This window comes from Epinephelus moara, chromosome 19 (genome assembly GCF_006386435.1).
Source record: "Epinephelus moara isolate mb chromosome 19, YSFRI_EMoa_1.0, whole genome shotgun sequence".
NCBI classification, from domain to species: Eukaryota; Metazoa; Chordata; class Actinopteri; order Perciformes; family Serranidae; genus Epinephelus; species Epinephelus moara.
Window position 1 is genome coordinate 35,000,957 of NC_065524.1, and position 27,226 is coordinate 35,028,182.

At 43.1% G+C, this 27,226-nt stretch overlaps 1 protein-coding gene across 1 annotated transcript in view; it reads right to left on the minus strand.

Moving 5' to 3' along the window:
* akt3a (v-akt murine thymoma viral oncogene homolog 3a) overlaps positions 1–27,226 on the minus strand; it is a 68,964-nt gene that overhangs the window by 10,124 nt on the left and 31,614 nt on the right. The window contains exons 3-10 of the mRNA XM_050071115.1: positions 24,795–24,920; positions 18,134–18,245; positions 13,064–13,208; positions 11,825–11,956; positions 11,503–11,568; positions 9,168–9,236; positions 6,975–7,097; positions 6,039–6,167 (exon numbers count right to left, since the gene is read on the minus strand). Coding sequence (XP_049927072.1) covers positions 6,039–6,167; positions 6,975–7,097; positions 9,168–9,236; positions 11,503–11,568; positions 11,825–11,956; positions 13,064–13,208; positions 18,134–18,245; positions 24,795–24,920 — 902 coding nt within the window. The remainder of the gene's footprint in view (positions 1–6,038; positions 6,168–6,974; positions 7,098–9,167; positions 9,237–11,502; positions 11,569–11,824; positions 11,957–13,063; positions 13,209–18,133; positions 18,246–24,794; positions 24,921–27,226) is intronic.

Genomic DNA, 27,226 nt, shown 5'->3' on the forward strand with positions numbered 1-27,226 from the left:
AAGAAAGACACATCCTCCACCTCATAAACCAGCGCTGAAAGTGGAGAAGGTGAAGCTAACGCACTTTACCATGTTGCAACTGCTGCTGACTTAACTACAGGTAAGCACAAATGAGAGAAGACCCAAAAATATCATCTCAAGTGCAAATCAGTTTGATACAATATATGCAGTAGGAGGTCCCTGCTCTGTCTCTCTTTCAGCTAAGTGCTCCTTGCCCTGAAAAATGTTGAAGAGCCCTGATTCAGAGCGTTTTGTACCCCGCTATATGCTGCCCACTTGTGGAGTCAGTGTGCCTGCCTGCTCTGCCATGATACAAAATCTTACGTATTGATATATGTGCAGCTTTCTCTTTCAGTTAATGGTGTTATTCAGGCTTTGACCTGAGCTCTGTCAGGTTTTCATCCAGACTGTGGAGCCTCTGGTGCTCCAGTTTGTTTGTGGGTACACTTTCTTGATATCGGTCTTTTCCACAGGATGTATCGTCGTGTATTTCCTGATTTTTATTTTATTTATTGTATCTATTGTATTTTTGTACATAGCCTTTATTTAGTATGTTATAGGCCTTTCTCTGTGAAAACAGTGGAATGAAAATAGTCTTATTATTCTAAAATTTAACTCCACAATTTCTCCTAATAAGTGTCAGATGAAGATGCAGATGAGGTTCTGTTGTAAATTAAGTTAAATGTCATTGTGTGATGAGACTAGGTGAGAGAAAACACCAAACAGCTGCCTGCGAGTTTCCACAGCAGCTCCACGCCACAGAAAGCTGGTCATTAACTGACTGAGCTCACACACTCGACACTAAACTGCTAATGATGCAGGCGGCTGCTTCAGTGTGTGCAAGTCAACATGTGCGTGGAAGTGAATAAGAGAGTTATGAGTGCTATTTTATGTGTGTGTGTGTGTGTGAGAGAGAGAGAGAATTACACTGGTCACCCTGTTGGCAGCTGCAGAGAAGAGCTGGGGGAACGAAGCGCGCCGCCAGCTCCAGATATACTATTGATTGGTACGGCTGGAGGGATAACACTGGCTTAGACTGCTGGGAGACTGTCAGGCACACACACACACAGCAGATGGAATATTTATCCGTCCTCATCAAATTCATAAAGTTTTGAGAGTGAGGCAAACTAGGAGATGTTTGGTGTTTCAGTCCCTGCAGCTTGAGGAAGGACACACACACACACACACACACACACACACACACACATACACAGTGTGTGGTTTATGAAATTCAGAGCAGCTTACAAGGCTGTTTTTGCGATGCTGATCTACAGGGCTGTGTGTCGAGCCTTTGTACCAAAAGGTACAGAAATGTATACAAATGCAAGCAGTCCAGTTGGGCATGTATATGTATGTGCGTGTCAGTGTAAGAGAGTGTTTGTGTGTGTGTTTGTGTGTGTGTGTCCTGGGACCAAAGAAAGTGGTGGCAGCTCGGTTGCAGGCAGGGAGCAGATTAATCCACACAGAGCCAGAATGCTGCCCCACAGCCTTAGGCATGGAGGCATAGGAGTGTGTGTGTGTGTGTACAGTATGTGTGGTTATGTGTATATTTTCGAAACAGACAGGACAAATAAATAGGACAAGACAGCAGAGGTAACAAATTGGATAAAACAGCAGGAGAGGAGAAGAAAAGAGGAAAAAAGAGAAGAGTAGAAGAACAAGAAAAACGCTGTGATGCAAAGCAGCCGTGAGAAAGAAGGTCTTGTCCTGTCCTGGTCCCTGTTGGGGCAGCCATGTGGCAGCGAGATGCTGCTCGCGGGGCGGGGGCTTTGGCAGCCTGGACAGGACTAGATGGGACGGGACGGGCACACACAGCCTGTGGCTGTACCAGCCCAGATACCCAGCAGGCTACAGGGAACACAAACACACACTCACACAGACACACACACACCTCATATACTGGGCACAGTGAACATACACTCACATATTGTCGGTGTCACACAGAGACCTTCTATCTCCAAAGTGTCATCATCATTTGGAAATCGGTTTATGTTGACACTGTTCTGACATTCTGCAGTGTTTTACTAACGGCTGACTGTGCTGCTATGTTTACCAGACATTTACAGTTACAGTAAAAGAGAAAAATCACAATGTCCGACATATACAACATACAAACAAAAACAAACAAATAAATGGAAAAAGTCCAAATCCTTCCCCTTCAACACTTAATAAATAAATAGCCACAAGGAAAATGTGTCAAACACAAAAAATATGAGAAAACAGAGAAAAACACTCCCCATGTGTTTTCTCTGATTCTGTTCCATCCCTTTACAAGGACCTTACACTGCTTATTGTCCATTAATCTCACATTAATCTCTCTTTATTTTTGACGTTCCTTGAAATAAATTTCAATCTAATCCTTTACGGAGGAAGACTTATTCACTTTGCAGCGTTGTGTAGCTGAAGTATCAGTGTGTGAGTTCCTTCAGGCTCACAGCAGACACAAACCCTCTTTATTCACTTCTCATCTGCCCTTTTCACTGACGGCAAACATGAGAACTGTCTGAATTTCACTCCTGTAACCCTGAAATATTTTCTCTCCCTTCTCATCTTCCTCTGTCTTCAACCCCCACCTCCCCCTTTCTCTTTTTAATCCCGGCTACTTTGCATCTCTGTAACTTGGCTCCGAGCAAACTGTGTTATTTTTACACGCGGGCGGGCGAGCAGAGCGTGCGGGCGGGTGAGTGGCGGCGGCGGTGGTGTAGATTTCCAGGTTTTTTCCGAGCACCTTCCTCCAACCTCGCCCATCTGCCGCCATCTGCCTCGCTTTAGCCCGCACTTTCTACTGCAATCACACACACGGCACACACGCGCACACACATAAATGCACACAGACGCACATCCTGTGAAAAATAACCAACAGCCTCCAATCAGCTTTTGGCACGCAAAGGAAGGGACTCTAAAAAAAAAAAAAAAAAAAAAAAAAAAAGCACAAAATGCTGCGCCAAATTGTCCTCCATACTTTTTCAAGTGGGATATACACTATGCCTCTCCCCTGCTGCCTTCATCTCCACATCTACATCGCTCTGTCTCCACCACCCACAGTCCTGCAACGCTCTCGCCAGTTGATCTGCTGGCCTTTGAGTGAAGCAGTGCTGATGGCTGGACAGCGGACGGCTGCAAAAAAAAACTATTACAAGAATGTAGTTTGTGTGTGTGTGCATTTGTGTGTGTGCATTTGTGTGTGTTTGTGTGTAAGCGCTGTGCCCTTTTCCAATTCAACCAACACCCTCATTCACACGCATGAGCTGCATATTTACTGTTCACCCTGATATTATGGAAAGTGTTCGGCTGTGAAATCTGCAAATTAAAATGTACATGCATAAATTCCACTGTAAGAAGGTTTTCAAACATCAGCGTCCTTGCAAAACGCAGGGTATTATGGGTAATGGGTGGTGAGAGAGTACCCAGATCATCACTTCATGACTTGTCTGTGCCGTGCCTGTGTGGATGCCACGGACGCTTTTATACATGACAGTCAATCTGCTCAGTTTAAAGAACTTTATATACATTACCTGAGATATTTATGTTATTTATCTTTTGATTAATGCAGTTTATAAAGAATCTACACTGTGTTGTGGATGTGTTGAACAAATCGGAAACTTCCCAGTTACAGTATAATGTAACCAAAGTACGCCTACTATATGTACAGTAATAGGGCTGCAACTAATGGTTATTTTCATCGTTGATTAATCTGTTGAGTATTTTCTCAATTAATAAATTAGTTGTTTTGTCTGTAAAATGTCGTGTTTTGTCGACAACCCAAAGATATTCACTTAACTGTCATTAAGGAGGAAAGAGACCAGAAAATTTTCACGTTTAAGAAGCTGGCATCAGAGAATTTTGACTTGTTTTTCTTTAAAGAATTACTTAAACCGATCAATTAATTATCAAATTAGTTGGAGATTAAAGGTCCAGTGTGTAAGATTATTAATAAATATGATTAGTATATTTCCATTAGTTTCTAACCCCCTGAAAATCAGAATCATTGTGCTTTTGTTACTGTAAAATGAATTGGTTATATCGACATATGGAGTTCAGCGTGTAGTTTCTACAGTAGCCCGGAACGGACAAATTATACACTAGCTCTTTTGCGTTTCCTCATCAGCCACCGTAGTTCTCCTACATGCTTGGTACAGAGGAGAACAGTCAGTTGGTTGGAATCAGCATCTTGAGTCGCTAGATGCCACAAAATCCTGCACACTAGACCTTTAATTTAACAGTTGACTAACTAATCAAAGATTAACACCCTGCAGCTCTGGTATGTCGTTAGTCTCATGAATTTAAAAACATTAATTCAGCAATCGTGTCGTCTTTATACCATCTTCAATATACTTAAAGTGGAGCAGAATATCATCTTACATCTATTCAAATTATGTTGATTTTGCACATTGTGTTATTTCGTTTTGTGACCTGTATGATGCATGGCACTGCCACAATGTACCAGATATATACTGTAGTAATCTGGGACAGTCCAGACAGTTTCTGATAGATATGACTTTTGATGTAATGCTCATATCTGATCCTAAATTAAAAGGAACAAAAGTGTTGCTGATATAGCGGCACACTCCGGGCTCATGACTTCTACCAGGATTGCCAAGGCACATGCATCATGTGTTGCATCTAGAATAGAAGTAGTAGTAGCAGATGCTGTGACCTTACTTTAGGTTGTTTGAAACTGGGCTACACAGTGTACAGGTGGGTGACGTGGTGGTGATCATAAGTTACTTTAAAGGGACAGTTCACCTCAAAATAAAAAGCAGATTTTTCCTCTTATCTGTAGTGCTGTTAATCAGTCTAGATTGTTTTGGTGTGAGTTGAAGAGTGTTGGAGATATCGGCTGTAGAGATGTCTGCCTTCTCTCCAGTATGATGGAACTAGATGTCACTCAGCTTGTGGTGCTCAGAGCGCCAAAAAATACATTTGAAAAACTCAACATCAATGTCTCTTTCCAGAAGTCATGACGCAGTTACTCAAGATAATCCACAGAGCTTGTTGTGAGCAGTTTCATGTAGGAACTATTTTCTTTCTACCAAACTACACCCACCAACTGTATCACTGCGCAGAGAGAGCAAGCATCTACTGATGGATAAGAGGCTCGTGCTTATGACAGTGCGAGATGTAAACATTAATGGCGTCCTCCTCAGGTGCGCTATGACTTTAGCTCTGTGGTGCTAGATGAGACAGCAGTGGATACATGCTTCCTTCTACACTGATAGTGTTTTTTTGGCGTTTAAGGGGCCGTGCACATGCCGTGTTTTTGCACCCTTATATTCATCGTTTTCATGTAGACGCACTACAGGCGCACTTAAACGCCAGAGTGACATCATCGTGGTGGACATGCATTCCAGAGTGCCTATTTTTCCGGGTGCAACAGCTGCACCCTGAGATTAACAGAATTTAACTTCTGGAAGGCAGCAGCGCACACCCTATGTCATGTGACGTGGAACAACCAATCACAGTCTGCAGATATATTTCCCTGTCCGTGATAAATACAGAGGAGAAGATGATCATTTCAGTGCAGGGCTACCAGAGCTTTACATCTGTCCCGCGGAAAATATTTTTGGCCTAATACACACTTAGAAAACAACACCTGGAAGAAGATCAGCTCTGCACTTTCTGGTAAGTAGGCTGTGATACGGTGCTGGTTATGATCGCTAGGCAACCTTAAACGCAACCTGCCTCCTTGCAATTGAAAGTTGGCACAGAGTAGGCACAAGAGTAGTGCCCAGCGCCCAACCTCTTGTTTTGCAGGTGGTTAAAGACGCAGCATGTCTACGGCCTCTTAAGCACCACAAGCCGTTTAGTTTCATAATTTTGGAGAGAAGGCAGACATCTCTATGACCGATATCTCCAACACTCTGCAACTCACGCCAGAACAATCTAGACTGACAAACAGCGCTTCAGGTAGGAGTCATGAGTCAAGAGTCAAGTCATGAAAGAAACATCATATAGAATATATGTGAAGACCTGAAAAAGACTGGGTTAGCAGAGGTTCAAGACAAGAAAAGAAGAAACAGAAAAACAAACAAAGTTACCTCAGGTGCGAGGTACTCGGGCGTGCCACAGAAGGTTTTCATGGTAGCAGCGTCTGTGATGCCCTCCTTGCAGAGGCCGAAATCAGTGATCTTGATATGGCCGTCTTTATCCAGCATCAGGTTTTCCAACTGGAGGGGAGACAAAAACACACAGCGATTCACACCATGCAACACTCACCATCAGAATCTCAACAATCAGAAGAAATGCTTTGTGTTAAAGATTCTAACTAATATTTCACTCTCATCATTTGTGACTGAGAATCAACACAATACTTTAATTAACAAAAACACTTTGAAGAAAAGGTTTTTACAGGTAAGGAAAACCATATTGTTTACCCCACACAGTGGCAGCACACACACACACACACACACACACACACACACACACACATACACACACACTCACTCAGACACACAAACAAGCGGGAGGGAAATAAACTTCAGGCATGTAGTGGAGCCACTCAACCTTTTAATTTTAATGGCTGAAGTGTTTTTCTCGCTCTCTGTCTGCTTTTTCTCCTTTCTGTTTTCTTGGCTGCTGTGAGCAGGGCTGGGGCCAAGGCTGCCAGGCAGACGCTCAGACAGAGCCATCTACCTCTCTACCTCTGTGGCATCAGCACCCCCTTCATTCCTTTCCTCCCTCCCTCCCTCCTACCCTCCCTCCCTCCGTGCCTGCCTGCCTGCCTGCCTCCGCCTCCCACGCTTCTTTACTGCTTTATGTCTGTGTGAGCTTGTCCCTGTCCCTCTCTTTAATTACCACACATCCTGAGCCACTCCTCTCCTCCTGGATGAAAAAAAAAACACAAACAAACTGTGGAACACAAGAGGTGGTGGTGGTGGAGGTGGTGGAGGGGTGCTAAAAAAAGTTTTCCCTCAAATATCTGATCACTCTCATCCATGCCCCCCAACCAGCCTCCGCTCTGTGTTCCTGTTTACCTTCAGGTCCCGGTACACAATCTTGGCTGAATGCAGGTAGTCGAGAGCCGAGACGATCTCGGCGCCGTAGAAGCGCGTGCGCTCCTCTGAGAACACCCGCTCTCTGGACAAATGGAAAAACAGCTGCGGGAGAAGGAGGGAGGAAGAGAGAGGGTGAGAGAGGGAGAGACAGGGTGGGGGGGAGGGAGGGAGAGAGGGGAGAGACAGCAGGGACGGCACAGCAATAATTACTGATTTATTGGAGGAAATTAGCACAACACAAACTGGCTGCCCGCACCATATTGAGATGATAGATAGCGAAGGGGAGGGTGAGCGGGGGCTGTGTGTGTGTGAGGGGTGCGCATGGAGAGGGGCTGGGTGGAAGGGGGGGTGGGAGCGTCTCGGAGGAGGGCGGGTGGAGGCGCTCGGCAGCTGGCGCCTCATCTAGCAGCCCCCCTCGCCACACACACACACACTCACACACACTCACACACACTCTCTCGCATACCTCTTCCACGTTACCCTCTGGGCTAGGTTGGCACGGTGCTGGCGTGGAGTTCGGCGACGGGGGCCAAATCAAGGGTTTAATCAATACACCAGTCTAGTTAAAGACAGGCCGACCGCCGCCGTGGCCACCGCCGCCAACATCCCCCCACCCTCCCATTTCAACTGCCTCCAGTGCAGCACTCATTAGTGGCCTAACTGGCCTTGCCCCCTGAGCCTCTGTCTTCATTTACTCCATTCTCATATCATCCCTCTCCGTTTTTGGCAAGAAGCTCACATTCATACTATAAAGAGTACACAGCTCGTTTTTTTTCTCCCAGGTGGCGCGACCTCCCATTTCTCCTCCGTCTTGCTTTTTTATCGCTCACCTCACATCCCCTTTATGCCTCTCCATCTCTCTCTCTCCCCAGCCGTCAGTTGTCAAGTTGTCACTGTCACACGGCTACACATGTGGCACCAAAATGACACCAGCCTGCTGCGTCGCACCAGTCAAGTCGTACAAATTACCCATGAGGCCAAGGGGCGCACATCTCCCCATTAATTGTTCAGGGAGGTTTGCATATGGCCGCTGGAGTGATGCTCACAGACCACCTTGCTCAAATGGTGTCCGTGTGTAATGTGTGTGTATGTGTGTGTGTGGCGGGGGGGTGCGGTGAGAGGGGGTAACACGACAGGTGGGCCTTCATCAGTGTACTGGCAGCTGTGACTGTGGCAGGTTTGTAATGGGTTGTGTGTGTGTGCCTGTTTGTGAGGCATGTGTGGTCACAATTTGTCCGTTGAGGTAAAAATTTGCTGTGTGTGTTTGTCTAAGTGTGTGTGTGTTTGCTGGTGTTTTCTGTGTGTGTGCGTGTGTGTTTGCTGAGGCCTGGCGCTGGCTGAACTGCCTAACTAACTGGGAGGGGAGCAGGTGACAGTTACACTGAGGGAATGAACCAAGATTGCAAAAACGGCCCGATTAAAAATCTGAGAAATGGAAAAGTGGGGGAATCCAAACTCATTTCGTCTGTCATTCTGGCGATATCTGCCCCATAGGTGTGTTCATAAATAGACGCGAGCAGGAGAGGGATGGAACGGGAAGGAGAGATGAGAAGGCAAAGCGAGAGGCCAGTTGGTTGGCAAATTAACTGTGTTAGAAAGCAATCGAACAGTCAAACTTTCGCCACTTCTTGAGTGTTTGCACGTCTTAACATTCCTTTGCTGCACTGCTGTCGCAAACTCACACATCTCCAACAATTACACAATATTTCCCTGTGTAAAAACTGTGTATTTATCTGCGAGAGACATTTATAAACCCAGACAAATGTTTAGGAGAGCCTGTTTGAAATGATATTCTAAAACACTCATTTACACTTGGATGAGTCTATTTTAGTTTGTCTAACGCTGGCATCTGCAGCTGTGGAAAGTGACACATTATTATTTAAAGCACTTGTAATAACCCTAATATATAATCATTATTTAAGATAAATATTTACTCATAAACATGAAGAGAAAAGAGCCAAGACGTGTATCTTTTTAAACACTGTAAATATAGAGCCAACTCTCTGTTGTCTGAGGTTCAACAAAGCTTTGAGCTCACAGTGGAGTAGGTGGAGTGCCTAATAGCTGTCAGTTGGTGTGGTGGAGCTGTGGTTTAACTGGCTGTATGAAGCAGTAACACAAAGATAGGGAACCACACACGACAAAACCAACATGAAAGTGTGTGCGTCTTACCTCCCCTCCATTCACGTACTCCATGACGAAACAGAGGCGGTCTTTAGTCTGGAATGAATACTTCAATGACTGAAACGAAAAACACACACACACACACACACACACACAATTTATACAGCTGGAAGGATTCATGTGTGTGTCACAAACATAACATTTTTTTTGGGTCAATTTACCCTGTGTAGTCAGATGTATGAAATCTTAAAGGTCCAGTGTGTCGGATTTAGGGACATTTATTGGCAGAAATTGTATCTAATATTCATATTTTATTCGTTTCTAATCACCTGAAAATAAGAATTATTTTTCTGTTACTTTAGAATGAGTCATTAATACCTACACACAAAGTGGGTCCTCCTCAACAGAGTCGGCCATGTTGTTTATACCAGACAAGCCAAACTCTAGATAGGACCATTCATGTTTTCATGTCGACCGCAATAGCTCTCTTACACACTTTCACTTCTGCAACTTCACCAGACAAATTAAATCCTACACACTGAACCTTTAAAGACGTACTACGGATGATTCCCCCCCCCAAAAAACTGTAAACTGATAGAAAAATAATCCCTCTCCATTATCGATGTTTTACCGACCAAGTTGAGAGAAAACAATTATTCGCACATTTCATTTAATTTAGTTTCATTTCTTTATACAGCAAAGGAATTAAAAGTAACGTTGTGTGTTACAGTTAAACTGGTCTGACTCAGTTAGAAACAGTTTTTCAGCAGGTTCCTGTTATGCAACAAAGACATATTACAATACAGAATAAAAACAGAAACAATCAATGGAGGCCAAACAACAAAACGTAGGCAGCTACATCGGCAATGCAGAGTAGTGGACTGAAGTGGAGTAAAATAGGATATGGGATTTAAATCAGTGGTTGCAGCCTCCATCAGATAGTGTTAGATCAGATAGATTAGTGCTCTAATGTAGTGTGGGATCTTAGTGCAGATCTTAGTGCAAGTGTGACGAAATGATCTCTGACCATAATTGTCTCTGTAAGATGGTACAGGAATAAGTGCACGTGATATCGATCTAGTGATATGTTTGTGATGTGCACGTGAGAGGCTATCAAAAACAGTGTACATGAGGAAAAACTCACTCTTAATTTTGACCTGACAAAATCCAAGTAGAATCAAAACGCTGTCTTCATTTAACTTGTGTGGCATTGAGTAAGTGTGCAGGTGTCACTTTTTTCCTTATGTATTACTGAACGGGCCTACAGGGCCCAGGGGGCCAAGGGCTCAGGGGGCCCAGGGGGCCAAGGGCTCAGGGGGCCCCTACGCCACAGCCTCTGCGTGATGTTACTGTTATTAACTTTGCATTTTTTGTCAAAGTGCTTAGTCATTCATGTTTATAACAGAGCCCTCCTGCAAAAACTGAAGGAATAGTCTCAGCAATCACTTCGAAGATGTCACAAGGAAATTAACCATCATGATACATTTGAAGTTGGGGGGGGGGCTTTGAGTCATCACCATTGTGTCATAATCCACCTATGCTCTCAATCATCACTTATGACTCTCTACAAGTGTGTGGCGATGTATTTATCTGCAGAGACTCTGCCCTCTGCCTTGGTAGTGACCCGGTGCAGAGCGGCCTGTCTTAGGTCGGACAGGTAGGTGCCAGCGGTTAGCTTAGTCAGCTAATATCTTTCTCTTTTATTTCTGTCCAGTAGGACGACTTTAATAGCATCAAATGTCGTATTTTGATTTTGCCAAATAATACATTGTGTAGTTTGCCAGATAATACACACTGTACCCTCTACTTGCACTCCCCATAGAGAGCACAGTGAAGTGAATGAGCGAGCGATTTTGTGCGCAGCGAGAAGTCTGGTCCCATTCGAGCTAAAACAGCAGGAGCGGCAAAACGTGATCATTCATAGCTTCAAATAGTTTATGCCTGTATTTACTTATTCAAAGCAAATCGGTGTGTGTTTTCTTTCGGGGGAGAAAGATGCTAAACAAAAGAACAGTTGGTCTGAGTCTTTGTGGCTGCAGGTGTGACAGGAGTAAACTCAGATGTGAACTGTAATTGCTCGCATGAGTGTGTGTGTGAACATCCGTAAATACAGTATGTGTGTGTGCGTTTCCAGGGAGCGGGATAGAAATGAGCAGTGGCTTACGTGCGTTTGTGTAGATCAAAGACAGAGTGTAAAGCTAACAGATGCAGTCGTTAACGTACAACAATTTGGTGTCTAACTCATAATTAGCCCCGAGAGACTCAGGTATGTATAGGATCAATATGCTGTCTGCGTATGCGACATGCACTCTTACAGATGTCTGTACATTTGCATATGCACATATGTCTGAATCTAAACCGTTGGTGCGTATGAGGTACTTACAGTGAGGAAGGGGTGTCTGGTGTTTTTCAGTACTCTGCTCTCTGTGAGCGTGTGAGCCACTTCATCCTGCACAGGTACCGTAAACACATTTTCAATCAAACAGATGAATAAGAAAGCAGCTGAAGAGCACTTCATGAAATGCATTAAAATCATCAGATACTGACATCTGACACTGTACTCAACATGAAAAGTGGTCAGAAAAAAAAGGCTTTAGAGCCACGAACTTCAGTTTAATGTAGTCCATTTGAAATACAGTAAAAAAATAAATAAATAAAAAAAAGCAAAGTTTGATCAATAGATGAACAGTCTCAGCCAGACTAACCTTGGCTATGATGACTTCTTTTTTAAGGATTTTCATGGCGTAATATTTCCCACTGGCCTTTTCTCGGACAAGGATCACTTTACCGAAGGTTCCCTTTCCCAGCAGCTTCAGGTAGTCAAAGTCGCTCATTGTCTTTAGGAAGGAAACACAGTATGTCAGCACATCATCTACACTTGTAGATGAATAGAAGTTACGGTCGTTGGAAGTTTTGATGTCTCACTGGCAGTGTAGGGCTGCTGTGAATCGTTTGAAATGTTTCAATACTACTGCCAATACAACCTAAGTTTGTATCCTTGCTTTAAAGGTGGAGTCTGCAATTTTGGAGAATGATTGTTCATATCTGACCCAGACAACTAAACCTCTCCCCTCCTTCAGAAGCTCCAGTGTATCTCAACGTTATGTACATGTCATTACTATCATGGTGTCTCACACTATTGCTGTTCCTCGTGGGTGAGGACACAGAAGAGGAAGAGCAGCAGGCATTGTGTTGTGTTGGTCTGAACCATTCTATTTGTTTCCCATGCACAGAGCCAGGGCTGTGTATGAACACCGGATTTATTTTCAGCACACAAGCAGCGGACAGCTAGCCGACTGTGAGGAACTGGACAAAGTGTGAAGAAAAAGTAAGGAGTGCTGCACTGGGTCAAAAAACTTGGTGTTAGTGATGATAAAAAAAGCCAAACTACTCAAATGTTAAATGTTCTCTAAACACCAGCAGCCAAGAACTTTGCTAAAATAAAATACAGCCTAAGATTTACAAAATGTTGATTCAAATCAGGAACTGAACCAAACAGGGCAGGTGTGAAAGCACCCTTAGTGACCCTCTGATATTTCGTCCAGTGCCACTGTCACATAAAAACTTTGGTTTATGACAAAATAAATACTGAAAAATTGATTTTACTGACGTTTATAGTGCAGGGTGTAATTAACAGTGGAGCCTGTAGGGGTCTGTACTTTACATGGTTTAGTTTACTTGATGTGTCAAATGTAAGGTTGAGCCACGTGAAGCCTTTGCCTCTGATACAATTCAATTATTTTGCATGCTTTTACTTTAATTTAAACCGATTTACACGCTTGTTGTTACAGGGGCCATTTAGAGGACTATTTTTGAAATTGCGAGTAGTCAAAGGTAATAACCCATTACATGACAATGAACAGCAATAATACAGCCGCAATAATTTGAGTATAAAATGTGTGAGTGTGAGTTTGTCTGTGTGTGCATCTGTTTCTGTGTTTCACCTTGCGTTTGTGGTGTGTGGTGGAGATGTCCATCTCCTCTTCGACCATGTTGTCTATGTTTGAGGTGGGGCTGCACTGGATCCTTTCCTCTTCTTGTCTCTGCAGCTTGTCAGCCACCATCTGGATGGCCTCTGTCCACTCATCTCTGAGGTTACATGTAACAAAATATACCAAAGAAAGTTTAGGAACACCTCCTGTATCTCATCCTCTGTTCTGACGTGACTGTTGAAATAGATGAAAACATGTGAGACATTATCTCCATTCATGAAATCCAGTGTTCTTCCATGTTTGGAAGGTCCACTTAAAAGCTGTCAAATTAGTCATCTGACAGAAAACAAATCTGCAACCATCTTTAATAATTATTTTAGAAGAATTTTGAGAAAAGGGAACAGACGCTTGCTGTTTTTAGCTTCTCAAATGTGGGGAGTGTTGGATTGGTGTCCAATAAACAAGCAATCTGAATCCATCATGTTGGGTTTAGGGAAACTAACAGGCATTAATCAAGAAAATTCTCAGATTAATCGATGAATAAATTATCATTATTTGCAGCCCTTGTGACGTTGTTTGCCTTAAATTTGAATAATCATGATAATCCTCATCAATGAATAATCATCTCATACAGTCCCAGGAAAAACTGAACATTTGAAGGTTAGAACAGAAGGTATCAGATATCAGATATTGTACAACTGTTCCTGTTATTGTTGTAATAGACGCTTTTACTGTTAGTAAACAGTACGATTTTTTTGGTGGGCAGGGCTTAGCTGGAGGCAAAACAATTCTCCACAGACATGAGGTAGCGCTAGCTAGCAAGTTTGGCTGGCTTGTTTTAGACAATGGTGGAAGATGATGAGAGTGGTGCGTTCAGAAATACTCATTCTGAGTGCCAGAGCACACTTTGTAAATTTGGAGTGTTATCTGAATGTACTGTTCAGTTATCCAGAGCACCGCACTCTCAGAGTGGCAGAGCGGGCATTTGTTAAATCACATAGAAATGTTACACTCCGATTCTTCCACCAACAGGGCTCTCATTTTAGTGTAGAGGGTCAGACTGAATTTACCAACGCACCATGTCAGGTCACTCACTCTCCGGGACCGCCAGTGTTACTTGAATAAGTAAACACTGACCAACGGGACCAGACTGGCCGACCCGTATGCTCTCACTCAGTGGATGGATGATGTCACAGGAAGCCAATCTTACAAAGGAGGACCACACTTGTTTGTTTTGCTATGGAAGCTAACGTTAGCTAATGTGCTAAAAAGTTAGCGTTCCAGAGAAATCCAATATTCCTCTTAATCCCTCCCCAGTTTCTGATGAGGTGGACATGATAACCCTTAATACACATAACCTTATTCATCCCTACAACAGGAAATACTTTTTCCCTAACCTGATATGAAGTGTGTGCTGCACATGTGAGCATTGTTGATGATGGCCTCCGTCCAGTCCTTTGGTCTTATCACATTTAACCATAGTTGTCTTTGTTTTTATTGACGGGCAGTGGCGTCTGGTTTTGAGCCATGACTCCTTCTATTCTGGCTCCCAGTAACACAACAAGACAAACACATTTTAAGACTCCTGTGGAGCCTACAGCCCTGTGGGGGAGAGGCAGGTTGTGCCTGCAGCTAGTAAAATTACGTCATTGTGACATCGGCCCTAAAAGGGTCTGTTGCTTAGGTTTAAATTAAAATGCTTAACTGATCAAACAGCATAATACATACATACATATAAAGCACACACACACACACACACACACACACACACACACACACACACACTAGAGATCGTACATTGTCTCGTCACATGATCAGATAGAGACATGACATTGAACATCTACACACGCATTACCCAGCAATCATCACTGCAGATCTGCATATGACAATAACACCAAAGAAAATAAAAAAATATTCATTTAATTTAATAGTTATTTATAGTTTCTAATGTTATAGTTAATGTAGAATAAGCATATTATAGATTGCTGCTATTTTACTGAAAAAAATAAAAATCATGATGGAGACAGCTTTGCCTTTTCCAGGGCATCTATAGCACTGGCACTGAGGCAGTAGTTTTAATCGCTCACAAGGGCCCGGTAATCGCCCAACATATTGCTGGAGGACCCGCTCTCTCTATGGGCCCCTCAACCCCACGGGCCCCAGTGCAATTGCACCGCCTGCACTGTCTATATTTACGCCCCTGTGCTAAGGTGTTTTCAATTAACATAAACACCTATTTGTTCAACAGAGAGGAAACATGGTCAACGAGAGAATGAACCAAATGAGCAATGATCATGGAGCAGAACTAATGTCTACCAGCCTGTGCATGTGTGTGTGTGTGTGCGTGTGTGTGTGTCTGTGTGAGAAAGTGTCCGCGTGTGTGTAAATGTAAATGCACACCCATGCATTAGAGGGAACAATGCATTGTTGTTTGCTAACATTGTTCCTCCCCATTGACTTTCCATTAGCGGTGCTGTTCAACATCTGTTGAGAGAAAGTGTGTGAGTTCGATTTTGTGTGCGTGTGTGTACTGTGTGTATGTGTGTATGTGTGTGTGTGAGACCATCATCTGTAGCAGAAGGCCAGCCATGCATCAGGATGTGTAGACACGTTAAGTGTATTTAACGATGATGAATATAACGGTTTATAATCAGGGCCAGGCTTCCCTCTGCTCCGATGAGAGAAAAGAAGAAGAAGACTCGAGTAAATGAGACTAAAACTTAAAGTTGCTTCTATGGTTTTATTATTATCCTGAAAATGTTGATCTAGTTAAAGGTTTACCATGCAGGATTGTTGATTACTGGTAGTAAATATGCTCGCCAGCGACAGTGAAAGTAAAACTCAACCTCGTTGCCTCGCTACATTTGCATTATTTCGGCATTGTGTGGATGCCTGCTGCTTATGGTCTGGCTCCTGGTTGCCACCTCTTTATAAAGCCAGAGAAGATACATGGATATAGTGAAGGAGGACATGGAGATGACTGGTGTGACAGTAGAGGAGACAGGGGATAGGGTGAGATAGAGGCAGATGAGCCACTGTGGTGACCCCTGAAGGAAGCAGCCGAAAGACGAAGAGGACACACTTCTAGTGGGTCATAAGCGATGACTGAGAGGTAGTACTTCTGTACTAGTCTTTACTTAGTGTACTTAGTCTTTTGTAATCTTTCATTTCATGTAAGAGAATCATGTTGCTGATCAAAAATATTTCTCATTTTAAGAAATAGAAAAATGTTGTTTCCTCAGGACTGAACTCAGAAAGCATCCACTTTTGAATTTCCCTCCACTGATCTCCACTCAAACAGTGTTAATCCTGTGCTACTGTACATGCAAGGGTTACATGTTAGCAGAAAACACTAAAGAGCCTGAACTGAGGTGAACCAAAGATGATATTCAAATATTCAGAAATCCTCAGGACTCCGGCGAAGCGAGTCGGGCTTTACGAATGTGCACTTTCAAATATACTTACCCGGTGTAAGCTGTGAGGAGATCATGATAATGAAACCTGTTTGACTCCCAAACGATCACCCCTGTGTCTTGTTTTGTTTTGAGTTAGATGCCCATATGTTTCCTTGAGGGATCTGGATGAACATCCATCTGAACCTAAACAGAGCAGTGTGTTTTTAAGATCTGAATCCCTTTCTACTGCAAAGACTTCTGAGCGTACCCTACACACTCCAAAACAAGGGCAAACTCAAGCTACACTCCATCTACAACAATGGAGCACTCAATCTGTGGCACCCATGATGTGTGTGTGTGTGTGTGTGTAGCTACATGAAAAGCAATGGGAACTCTCTCAAGGTCAGGCAGCAGATAAATGCTCTCTCTCTTGGTTAGAGTGTTTTTTGTATAATGAGTTTTTTTTTGCTAATGAGAGATAATGGGCCTGCCTACAGTCGGGCACCACGCCAACACGTGCCACCCTCTCTGCTCACGGCTGGGGCTGTGGTAGCTGGAGTCCTGCCAGCACTGGTACAGTACAACAAATACAGTAACACACACACACACACACATACAGAAGCGCAGACACCCAGTTGTGGCACACACACTTCTTTCCAACCCACTTAAACTTCAATGATGCACACATTTTGTGCACACACACACACACACTTCTAAAACAAAGCAAACACACATCTGGAGCTTGCAGTCATCCTCTCACACATCGTACACACTCGACTTTATAAAATAATCGATAGAGAGTTATTAGTTTCATGCGAACTCTGTGATGTTCATTTGATTATCTGGAGGCAAAACTATTATAAAGCAACATATAACAGACAAAGTTGGACAGACAGTTGCAACACACACACACACATTAAAACACACACAAACTCAAAGGATGCACAGAAGCATCTGTGGTCTTCTGGGCAAAGCTGTTCATTTTCTGGAGATAAACACCTCAGCTCCTCAGAAAGGAACTGAGCAGCTGGAGAATTTATGCCAACGCTACTTGAAAGGTCTCCTTTCCACTCTGTCTCTCTCACCCTCTCTCTTTCCCCTCACACACACACCAAAAAAACAAACACTCTACAGTACAAACCTCCTCACACATACCTCTGCCCTTCATGATACGTTTACCTGCATGATATGTGCTGAGGCTAATGTCATTGTCATTTAAAACTTTTAAGTTTGCCATGTTAATTTATTTTTCTGTCTTTTACCTGAAGAAGAACTGTACATAGTCTTTTGGTATTTTTCTTGCATATATACAGATTTTAAGATGACCTAAAGCAGACTTAAGTTTAAAAACCTCAGCCACAGTACCATTTAAATAATTTATAATATTCCTCTTAAAATATCTGAGTAGAAAACAAGCTTACATGTCAAATTTTCATCCACACTACTGCTGTGAGAGAGAAGTTAGATGCTCTACGATCATATAGGCAGTAATTCAAAAGCATCTTAGCTCTAACCTGTACATAAAACATTTATTTTTCACTTCTGAATAAATAACGCTGGTAAGCACCTACATTTGAATCAAGTCAGACTCGTCCTTACATGAAATATTAGATTCAAGCAGACGATTCTCGTTGCTCACTGCCCAACAATGACTGAAGGATGCTTTAAGAGTCTCTAAGGAACTGACCTCTCATCAGGCGAGTCCACATGGAAGGTCCTCTCGATGACGGTGGTCCACTGGAGGCAGCGTATGATGAAGGTGTTTGGCTTCGGCCTCTCCGTCTTCATCAGCTGACATTCTGAAACAAACAGCAAGAGGGACAGTGTAGTCTTTTCAGTGTAATTACAAAAATGTTTCCACAATGAATATCACAAAAAGGGGGAACACAGAGAACAGAACTGGGGAGCAAGGAGCTTCAAACTGCACCTAGAATAAGATTAAGATCTGGTGAGGGTGCTTTTAGTGATATGTAGTTTGGTGCTGCACTGAAGAGCTGATATCAATCACAACTGTGCCTATTTTTCAAAGTTAACATCTGTGTTTTCTCCAGGGTGTGTACAGATATTATAGACCTTTTTAAAACCACCTTATGTGAAATTATTGATGTCAGTTTAAAACAAACAGTAAGGAAAACAGTAGTTGTCATTACGGCTGTCAGGCTGGAGAAACTTACACGGTAATGTGACCGAAAAGATTTAAGACCCTTAGAATCTGAATTTAAGACAATTTAAGACTTTTTAAGGCCTTATATTAAGAAAACTTAATTTGAGACAGTTTAAGACTCTTAAAAAACCTGTAGACACCCTGTATTCAGGCTTGTGAGTAGTTACAGTGAACAGTAAGTGTGTGTTTAAAGCCAGGCTCAGACAACAGGAGTTTAAACTGATTTTGAAATCAGGTTGCATCATTACATTCAGTCAGGAGAAACTTCACAGATGTTCTTCAGTCTAATCTCAAGCATGCCCACACTACAAGATCTGAGAACAGTGGCTGATCACACACTACAAGGTATTATTAAGATTATGGTGCAAGAGCGAGCCTGAATGTACGACCTCACATGATCTCATGGGGAAGCAGATGTAGACAAAACAGAGACTGACGTGGTGTGACAACGTGCTGTAACATTAACAAGGCTTATCACTGGGAAAAACTAAAGCAGAAGACTAAACGAGTCTGGAAGAGAAACCAGTCGGGGAGAGTAGCCATTGTTAACCTCAGGGACTAGAATGCTTACGGTAGGTTACGAAGTGATGTAATAATAACCGTCATCATCCAGATTTCAAATCCTGAATATCAAACATGTTTGAAATTATCGTGGCAGGCCAGATGTGCCTGTGAGCAGATGCACAGGTTTAAGACTGGATCTGTAAAACTCACATAACCAGATAATCAGGGCCAGACATCAGCACTGTCCAAGGTCCCAGGCAGAATTTCTCTGTCTGTCTGTCAGGAGGGGTGAAGCGAGGTTAAACTGGCCCTGAACTCCTGCAGTCTGAGCCCAGCTTAAGGGTGTCACTACATCCTGTATGCATTTTAATGTAAGGCTCATTGAATTGACTAATACAACAGTTGACTCTGGTGTGAAAGAATGTGAGCAAAATCAGGTAAATCTCCTTTTTAATGGAAGACTATATATATACTAAAATTTAGCCCTTTCAGTTTCAGGGTCCTGGTATTGTGCATGCTGGCTCACTAACTCACTGGGACACTTGAACAGGACAAAGATAAAAACAATTTTTACTTTTTATTAATCATACTGCTGTAAAAAAAAGGCCTCTAGTTAAAAAAGGCCTCCTTCTTGAACTTCAACAAACAAAAGATGTTCATATTGCCATTATCTGTAGATTTAAGAAAAGACGCAGCTCGGTTTTAAATTTGTCAGTTTAAAAATAGGCAATAACTTAAGCCTCCGATGACTCAAATAAAGGTGCTTTCCTGTGCCAAGGGATATTATGTGTTGCAGCACATACGCATCTGGCGAATATCCGAAGAGACACATTTCTGTGAGAATGGGCAATACAGTAGGCCATTATTACACAAATGCATAATACAGTACACAAACGCAGAAACGTACGCACACATAGCCAGATGGGGCTGTGAGCTCGCTGTGGGAAGGAATGCATCTTCATTGTCCCTCAGCAGTCTCTCTGGTTATTGGGGACAAGAGCTGATGTAAAAGAGCATAATGATCCATCTCTTGTCCTCTCATCTCCCCCACTTCTTCTTTGTTCTACATACATCACCCTCCGTTTCCCCCTCTCCCCTCTGTTCTCGTCTCGTCTCCTGTCATTCTCCCCTCGCCCTCTCTCCTCCGCTCCTTTCCTCTCCTCTGCTCTCCGTCCTCGGCTATCCCTTCCTCCAATTACTTTCTGTTTAAGTGTGGCACAGCACAGCACGTCATGGCTCAGCCTAAATATAGACAGGAAGGTTAATGACAACACCAATCAGGTCGTACGCACGGCAGAGTTTCAATGTAAATTCACACACACACACACAAAGAAGTTACTACCTGACTCGCGAACATGGCCTGCTGTGCTGCCAGAAAACAAGGTCATGCTATGGCTGATGCCAAAAAATACTGACACACACGCATGGACACACACACACACACACACACACACACACACACACACACACACACGTAAAAGTGATATTGAAGTTTGAATGTTGGCTGAAATTGGGTTGTTTGCCACAGCAGGCAATTGTGAAATCTGTGTAGCAGTTTAGTGGGTGTATGTGAGTGCACGCATCAGTGTGTGTGTGTGTGTTTGTGTGTGTGTGTTTGTGTGTGAGCGACAGGCTTGTATGTATGAGTCCCTCTGCAGGGAACAGGCCTGTACCATCTCTGTTCCATCTGACCACTTCTGTTGTTCACACACACATAAACACACACACACTCAGGCACACGCAAATAAACAAACACACACACACACACGCACACACACACACACACACACACACACACACACACACACGCCACCTGGCCTCCCAGCTTTGGGCAACAGATGTGGCAGTGCCAGTGCTGTGCCAAGCAGCCGGGGCCGGATGTATGGCCTGGCTTGTCCTCCTCACAAACTCTTTTCCTCTCCCCTTTTTCCTCGTTCTCCAATCCTGTCTTCGTCTCCTCCTCCCTGTCTGTTCAGCGCTGATGATCCTCCTCTCCTCCCTCGCCCTCCCTTCCTCTCCCTCATATTTCATCCACAAAAAGCCTTACTCTCCAATCCCTCCATCTCTCTCTCCGTCTTCCATCCGTTGCTCTCCACCCTAATCATCCTTCCATCTCTGTCCTCTCTCTTCTTCCTCTCTCCTCCCCACGTCTCCAATTTTCTCTTCCTCTGCCCCCTCCGATCGACTCCCATCGCTCATTCCCCGTACTTGTCCTCCCTTCCGGACTCCTATCTTTCTTTCTCCTCCTCCGTCCTTTGATGTTCCATTCTTTATCGTTTTCTCTGAGGTATCAGCTTGTATTCCACCATTCGTCATCATTTTCGTTGCTGTTTTCGACCTCATCACGCACCTATTCTCCTGTACTCTCCTATCGTCGCCTCCATCACCAGTCCTCACCGCACTGTTCTGCAGGTATTTCACACAGCGCTCTTCCAAAGCGATTAAACTAAAATACCTTGACTAAACCTTTTCAGTTTCATTTTGACTCATGTAAAAACAGTGATTGACGGCATGTCCAAATCTGAGGTCGTGTGCAACATCAGCTATGTGGCATCTGCATCAGACCTTGTGTTAAGAGGTGAAACCGCAGCTTAGCACCTATCAGATTATGTTCGTGTATGTTACAGAGTAAACAACTACACAACATGCATCCATTTATTAATTAAGAGACATATGCTGTATGATACACTGGATGTGTTATCTGTTTCATCCAGCACAATCGTGAATGCCCATCTGCCAATAATAGGGGTGTTTATTGGAGTTTTTTTGGAAAATCAAATAACTAAATAATCCTGTTTACTTTTCCAAATTTAAGCAAATAAAAAAAGACCACATAATATTTATCAGTCTAAATATTGTCTTGCCTTTCTCTTTTGGTCTTTTAATGCTGTAATTGACCTTCTACTATTGTTTTTATTAAAGGAATTTGTTGAAGAAGGTTATTATATTATTAACATGTCCACCCAATGCCAGAAGAGACAGTATTACTGTATATAAAGTTCAACTAAGCGTCTTCTAGAGCAGTGGCTTCCAACTGGTCCAGCCTCGCGGTCCAGATTTCTCCTTACTCATTAGTTCAAGGTCCACACAGTTAAATAGATTTAGCATCATACTCGTGTTTGGCTCTGTTGTGGAATTAGTTTGCTGTCTCTGTCCATGTAGCTGTGCATTAGTCACTCACTTTACAGCAAGGAACAGCACTTCAAAACAAAAACTCTGCTCCAGAAATTCACCTCAAAATAAAGTGTGTTTTTACAAACTTGGCACATTTCCGAGTCACTTGCAGTCCATTCAGAATAGATCCATGACCCACTTTTGGATTGCAACCCACCAGTTGGGAACCACTGTACTAGAACCACCATTATAGAGTGCTGAAGGGATGACGTTTTCTTTTATAGGCCGACGCAGAAGTAAGCATCGTCCTGGTTCCTTCATTAAAAAGCCATCAGGATTTGGGATTATTGCAGAAACGTATGATACTTACACGCAAATGAACATTACTTGATGATTTTTGAAGCATAAATGCAACTGTCAGGAGTAAAAAGCTAACTTCAGGCTATAAACATACTACTCTATGGTGGTGTGACTTTATGACGCCACCACAACGAGGCTATACGGCTTTTTCTGACTGATGATGTTCTGTAGTCATTTATCCACTCGTTAGCAACCGCCTTATTTAAGACATCACAAGTGGGATATTAACTGATGTATTTTATGCCGTAGAACAAAACCTGAAAGTCTCTTAAGCTTGTATTAACCACAGACCTCTAGGCATCTAACCAAAAACCCACTGACTTCAAGACGAGGGAACCAGGAGTGCTAAAATGCTAACTCATTTCCTGGTTTTAGGACTCCTTCCTGCAGCAGTCTACTACAGATATTTCTAGTCTGAATCAGAGTGGTGTGTACGTTACTTGACTGTAATAATCACTAGTGTGATCGCTACAATACAGCAGCAGTCTAGAGGTGATTTAAAGACTAAACCTGATCCTCTTCAAGCATTAACACTGACTTAGGAATCAGTTCTATCCAGCCAACAGCTGATAGCAAGGATTGAACAGCCTTCTTGTCTTTATTGTCAAATTGAAAATGTTTTTATCTTAAAAAGTAAAAGTGATGTCAGCCTAAATGTCAAAAGCCATCTTGTGAGTACTATAAGTTAGCAGTAAATCAGATTGTTAGAGTGACCACCGTTTTATTCCAAAGCTGAGCCCCTGGGAAGCCGACACAAAGTTTTACTGCCAATCTGCATTTATGGTATGAACAATGAGAGTTGATGGTGGTGGTAATGAGACCGCGAGACATTAAAATTAATCTTGTTAACTCATTAGCTGGTTAATTACACACGTCAAAGACACTGTGGAGCTTGTTAACCAGGTGCAGACAGATGATATACTGATAAATGGTTAATTAGAGCCCTCTGTGAATTCTGTAAAGCATACCAACGCTGTGAAGACTGATGAGTGGCGAGATGTTTTGACATGCCACGAGTGGAACTGATGCAATAACCGTTGTGCCATTTCACCGTGGCTCTGTGTGATGAAACCGCGAGTCCGTTTCAGCAACGTCTCATGGCAATTTACACGACGGGTGATTTGCATTGGCATTTAAGAAATACAAAAATATAATCAGTGAGAGGATATAGGCTATTGTATGTTATTCAACTGGAGGACGTGGATTCAATCCCCACGCAGCAGCGTCCTACAGTAAGACACTGATTCACTAACGCCAGAGAGGTTCTGCTTTAAACGGAAATGTCCCCTGCAGGGGTTAATTACAGCAGGCGTCACAGAATAATAAGCACTGTTAATTATAAGCCTAAAGAGCAGTATGCCGTGTACATGCAGCGTACATGGCATGGGTGCAGTATATACAGAAAACCTGCAGGTGCTTGGACACATTGCTACGACTTTCTTTGTATCTGTGCTTACAGTCTGCAGTTTCACAGCAAGGGCAGTAAAATGTGAGCCAACGTAACTGAAAACAAAAAGACGGTCCAAATGAACACATCAGGGGCCTCGTTACAGAATGAAATCCTGTTTTATCTCAATTTAAGATCATATTTAGGACTTCTGGTATTACAGAAGCAAGTTAGGAATCCTAAGTTAGGATGGTACAACTGCTAAAACTGTATGATGATGCTCTAAATTTCCTCGACCATGTATTAACAGGTATACAATGACTGATCATCGAGCTACATCGGCTCTGCAGAGGCCTACAGAGAGGGCACTGGTCTCTGCCAGTGGCTGTACAGATCACATATACGCTTTGTTCTCTTGCTAAGGGTGACTTTCAGACTGAGGTTGCTGCTGTGTGAATTCTAAACATAGATACAGGCATGACAGGACACAGTGCCGACTGAAAAATGAATTTACAGTTACAGTAAGGGTTTCTTTAGATAAGATAGGACAGGACACAGCAAAGAGTTTAGGAATCACCTCTGTAATATAAAGATAAGACTTTTCCTGTCTTTGAAACTTAAGATAGAACAAACAATGAGGATGTTTTTCTGTAATGAGGCCACAGAAATCTAAAAATCTGTGAGCATGGTGTGGATGAGCAGTGTTTTCCCCACTCTGTGTTGCTGCTCTGCGTACAGTATATACAGTGTGAAGATGCAGCAGGATGTAGAGCACAGTGCCAAGAGACTATTTTCATATATGTGTGTTAGGTGTCGTACTTGCTACAGAGAAGTTATTTAGTGGGTAGGGCAGGTCTGCATCCTGAGGTTTCTCTTTGTAGCCGATGAAGGAGCCGTCTGTCTTCAACAGGAAGTAACGCGGCCGCCAGTTCTTTATGTATTCACCTGGAGAGAAAGATGGACACAAAGAGAAGACGGAAATGTTTAGTCGAATGTAGTCAAGCAGACACAAATTCATATCACGAGTGGGCCTGTCACAACATTTACTTTTTATTTGACGACATATTGTCGCTAAAATAGTTGTGATAAACGATATTATTGTAATTTTAAGACCATTTTATGACACTGATGTGATAATATAACCCTTTCAAAGAACAATGAGCTTTTAATTCAACCAGACATGACAGCACAACGTGTCTCTGCATAGTTTTTCTCTGTTCATTCGCCTGAAAAAAAACTTTTGGTGACATTTTTTTGCAAGCAAACACACGTGAACACAAGGACAATATTGTACAATATATGTGCATGACCTTAATCATTTTTGCTGAACTCGCTTGCTGAGTTCATAATGTAATTACCGTAGCAGGTCTTATCATGAGGGCAGCAGTGATGATGATGCTGAAGGCAACAGTGCACTCGGCGCTAATGATGATAATGACGATCATGATCATATATGAACGTATTAATAGCAATAACGATAATTGTAAATACAGATTTTATTCCCATGTCGGATAACGGCCTGTCCGCTCAACTCTCCTCTGTCCAAAGGATATCACACAATGTAGTATTCACACACACACACACACATGCACACACACACACATCGTATCTCTATGACTCTCACAGTGCTTGCCAGATTCAGATCGGATTATCATGTAAAAAATGACAAAAACATGTTTACCAGCACAACAAGCAAACTATCCATGCCAGAAACATCATCTGGCTGATACATGGGCAGGTGTCGAGGTGATGACCCCTCTACCAAACACACACACGGATATACACACAGACACACGTATGAACTCACAATTAAATCACACACACATATACACAAGCCACTGGTCGCCAGCAAAGGGGGGGGAGAGGAGAAGAGGGATGAGATGAGATGAGATAAGATTACACATAGAGAATGACCCTTCTTAGACCGCAGCAACAAATAACAACATCTGCTGAGCAGCTGGTGGCAGAGTATTACCCAACTGGCTGGCACCGACTGGCACTAAGGTGGCACCACAGCTTTATCGGATGACCCGCTGCAGGATTACACCAGTGTCAAACATTTCCTCGCCACAGAGGCGGATAACGCTTACTGGAAGCAGCATGGATACACACATGGATTAAAGCGCACACGTGTGTGGATTCGCACATAGTTGGGCGAGTGTGACGAGAACCTATACTGGGATGAAACTGTGCGCGCGTATGCAGAGTGTGCGGAACTGATGAAAGGAACTGACAATCTCAACACTTTCCAAAGCCGGGAGCTGTGTAAACATTTCACTTTCTCATTTCAACAACAGAAATAAAAACCACAGAAGGACACAAATGTTCCCTACCTCTCAACCTCTTTTAATTAACCAGCCGTTCCTTGACATGCACACACATCTACACACCTTGTGGAGACATACTCATAGACAAAGATGCATATGTGCACGCATGCATAAACACATAACACACACATACAACGGCTCTGATCACCTTTTTTAGACTAATTCGCTGGGAGAGGAGAATAGGCAGTGTGTGGTTGTGTGTGTGTTCTATTTGTGACATCCATTTAAAGCGGAAATGACAGCAGGCCGTGCTCGTTAACACGTCGCAGAAAAACACCTGCTCCGTCAAAGGGACCATGCGACTGCGGGGCCTGCCGGTACCTCTGGGTGCTGCTAGTGGTGGAGGTGTGTGTGTATTTGTGTGTGTAGTGGTGGGGGGGTAGCGGCTGATTTGAACCACCACACAGGGACAGAGAGACACAGATAGACGGATAAGAAAATGCTGTTGGGTGCCAGTGCGTCATCAGGATTACCAATCACACCTCTCTCTCTCTCTCTCTCCTCTGCGCTCAGGCTCTATTTTTCTCTTTTTCACAAATCCACCCACTCTCCCCTCCTCTCCCATTTCCTTCTCCTGTTCTTTCAGAAACAAAGCATCTTCTTTGGATCACTTGCTACTGATAAACAGAGTGCTGCGAGAGGGGCTGAATGGGAGGAGGGACGGATGGAGGCATAAGGAAAAATGATAAGGACAGCAAAGGGAAAAAAGGAGGTTGTAAGTGAGCAGAAACAGAACATCTCATCCTTTCTGACCAAACCAATCCTGGTTTCTAAACTAGGGATTTGATGTGCATTGTAGGTTTTAACTTCCCTGGAGAGAGAGTGAATGTTAGCAAGTCGACTGAGCTTCAATTACACCAGGAAACTGTAAATTAATGTACTTAATAGAACAGAAGTCCAAACTACAGGGGTAGGACACAATGG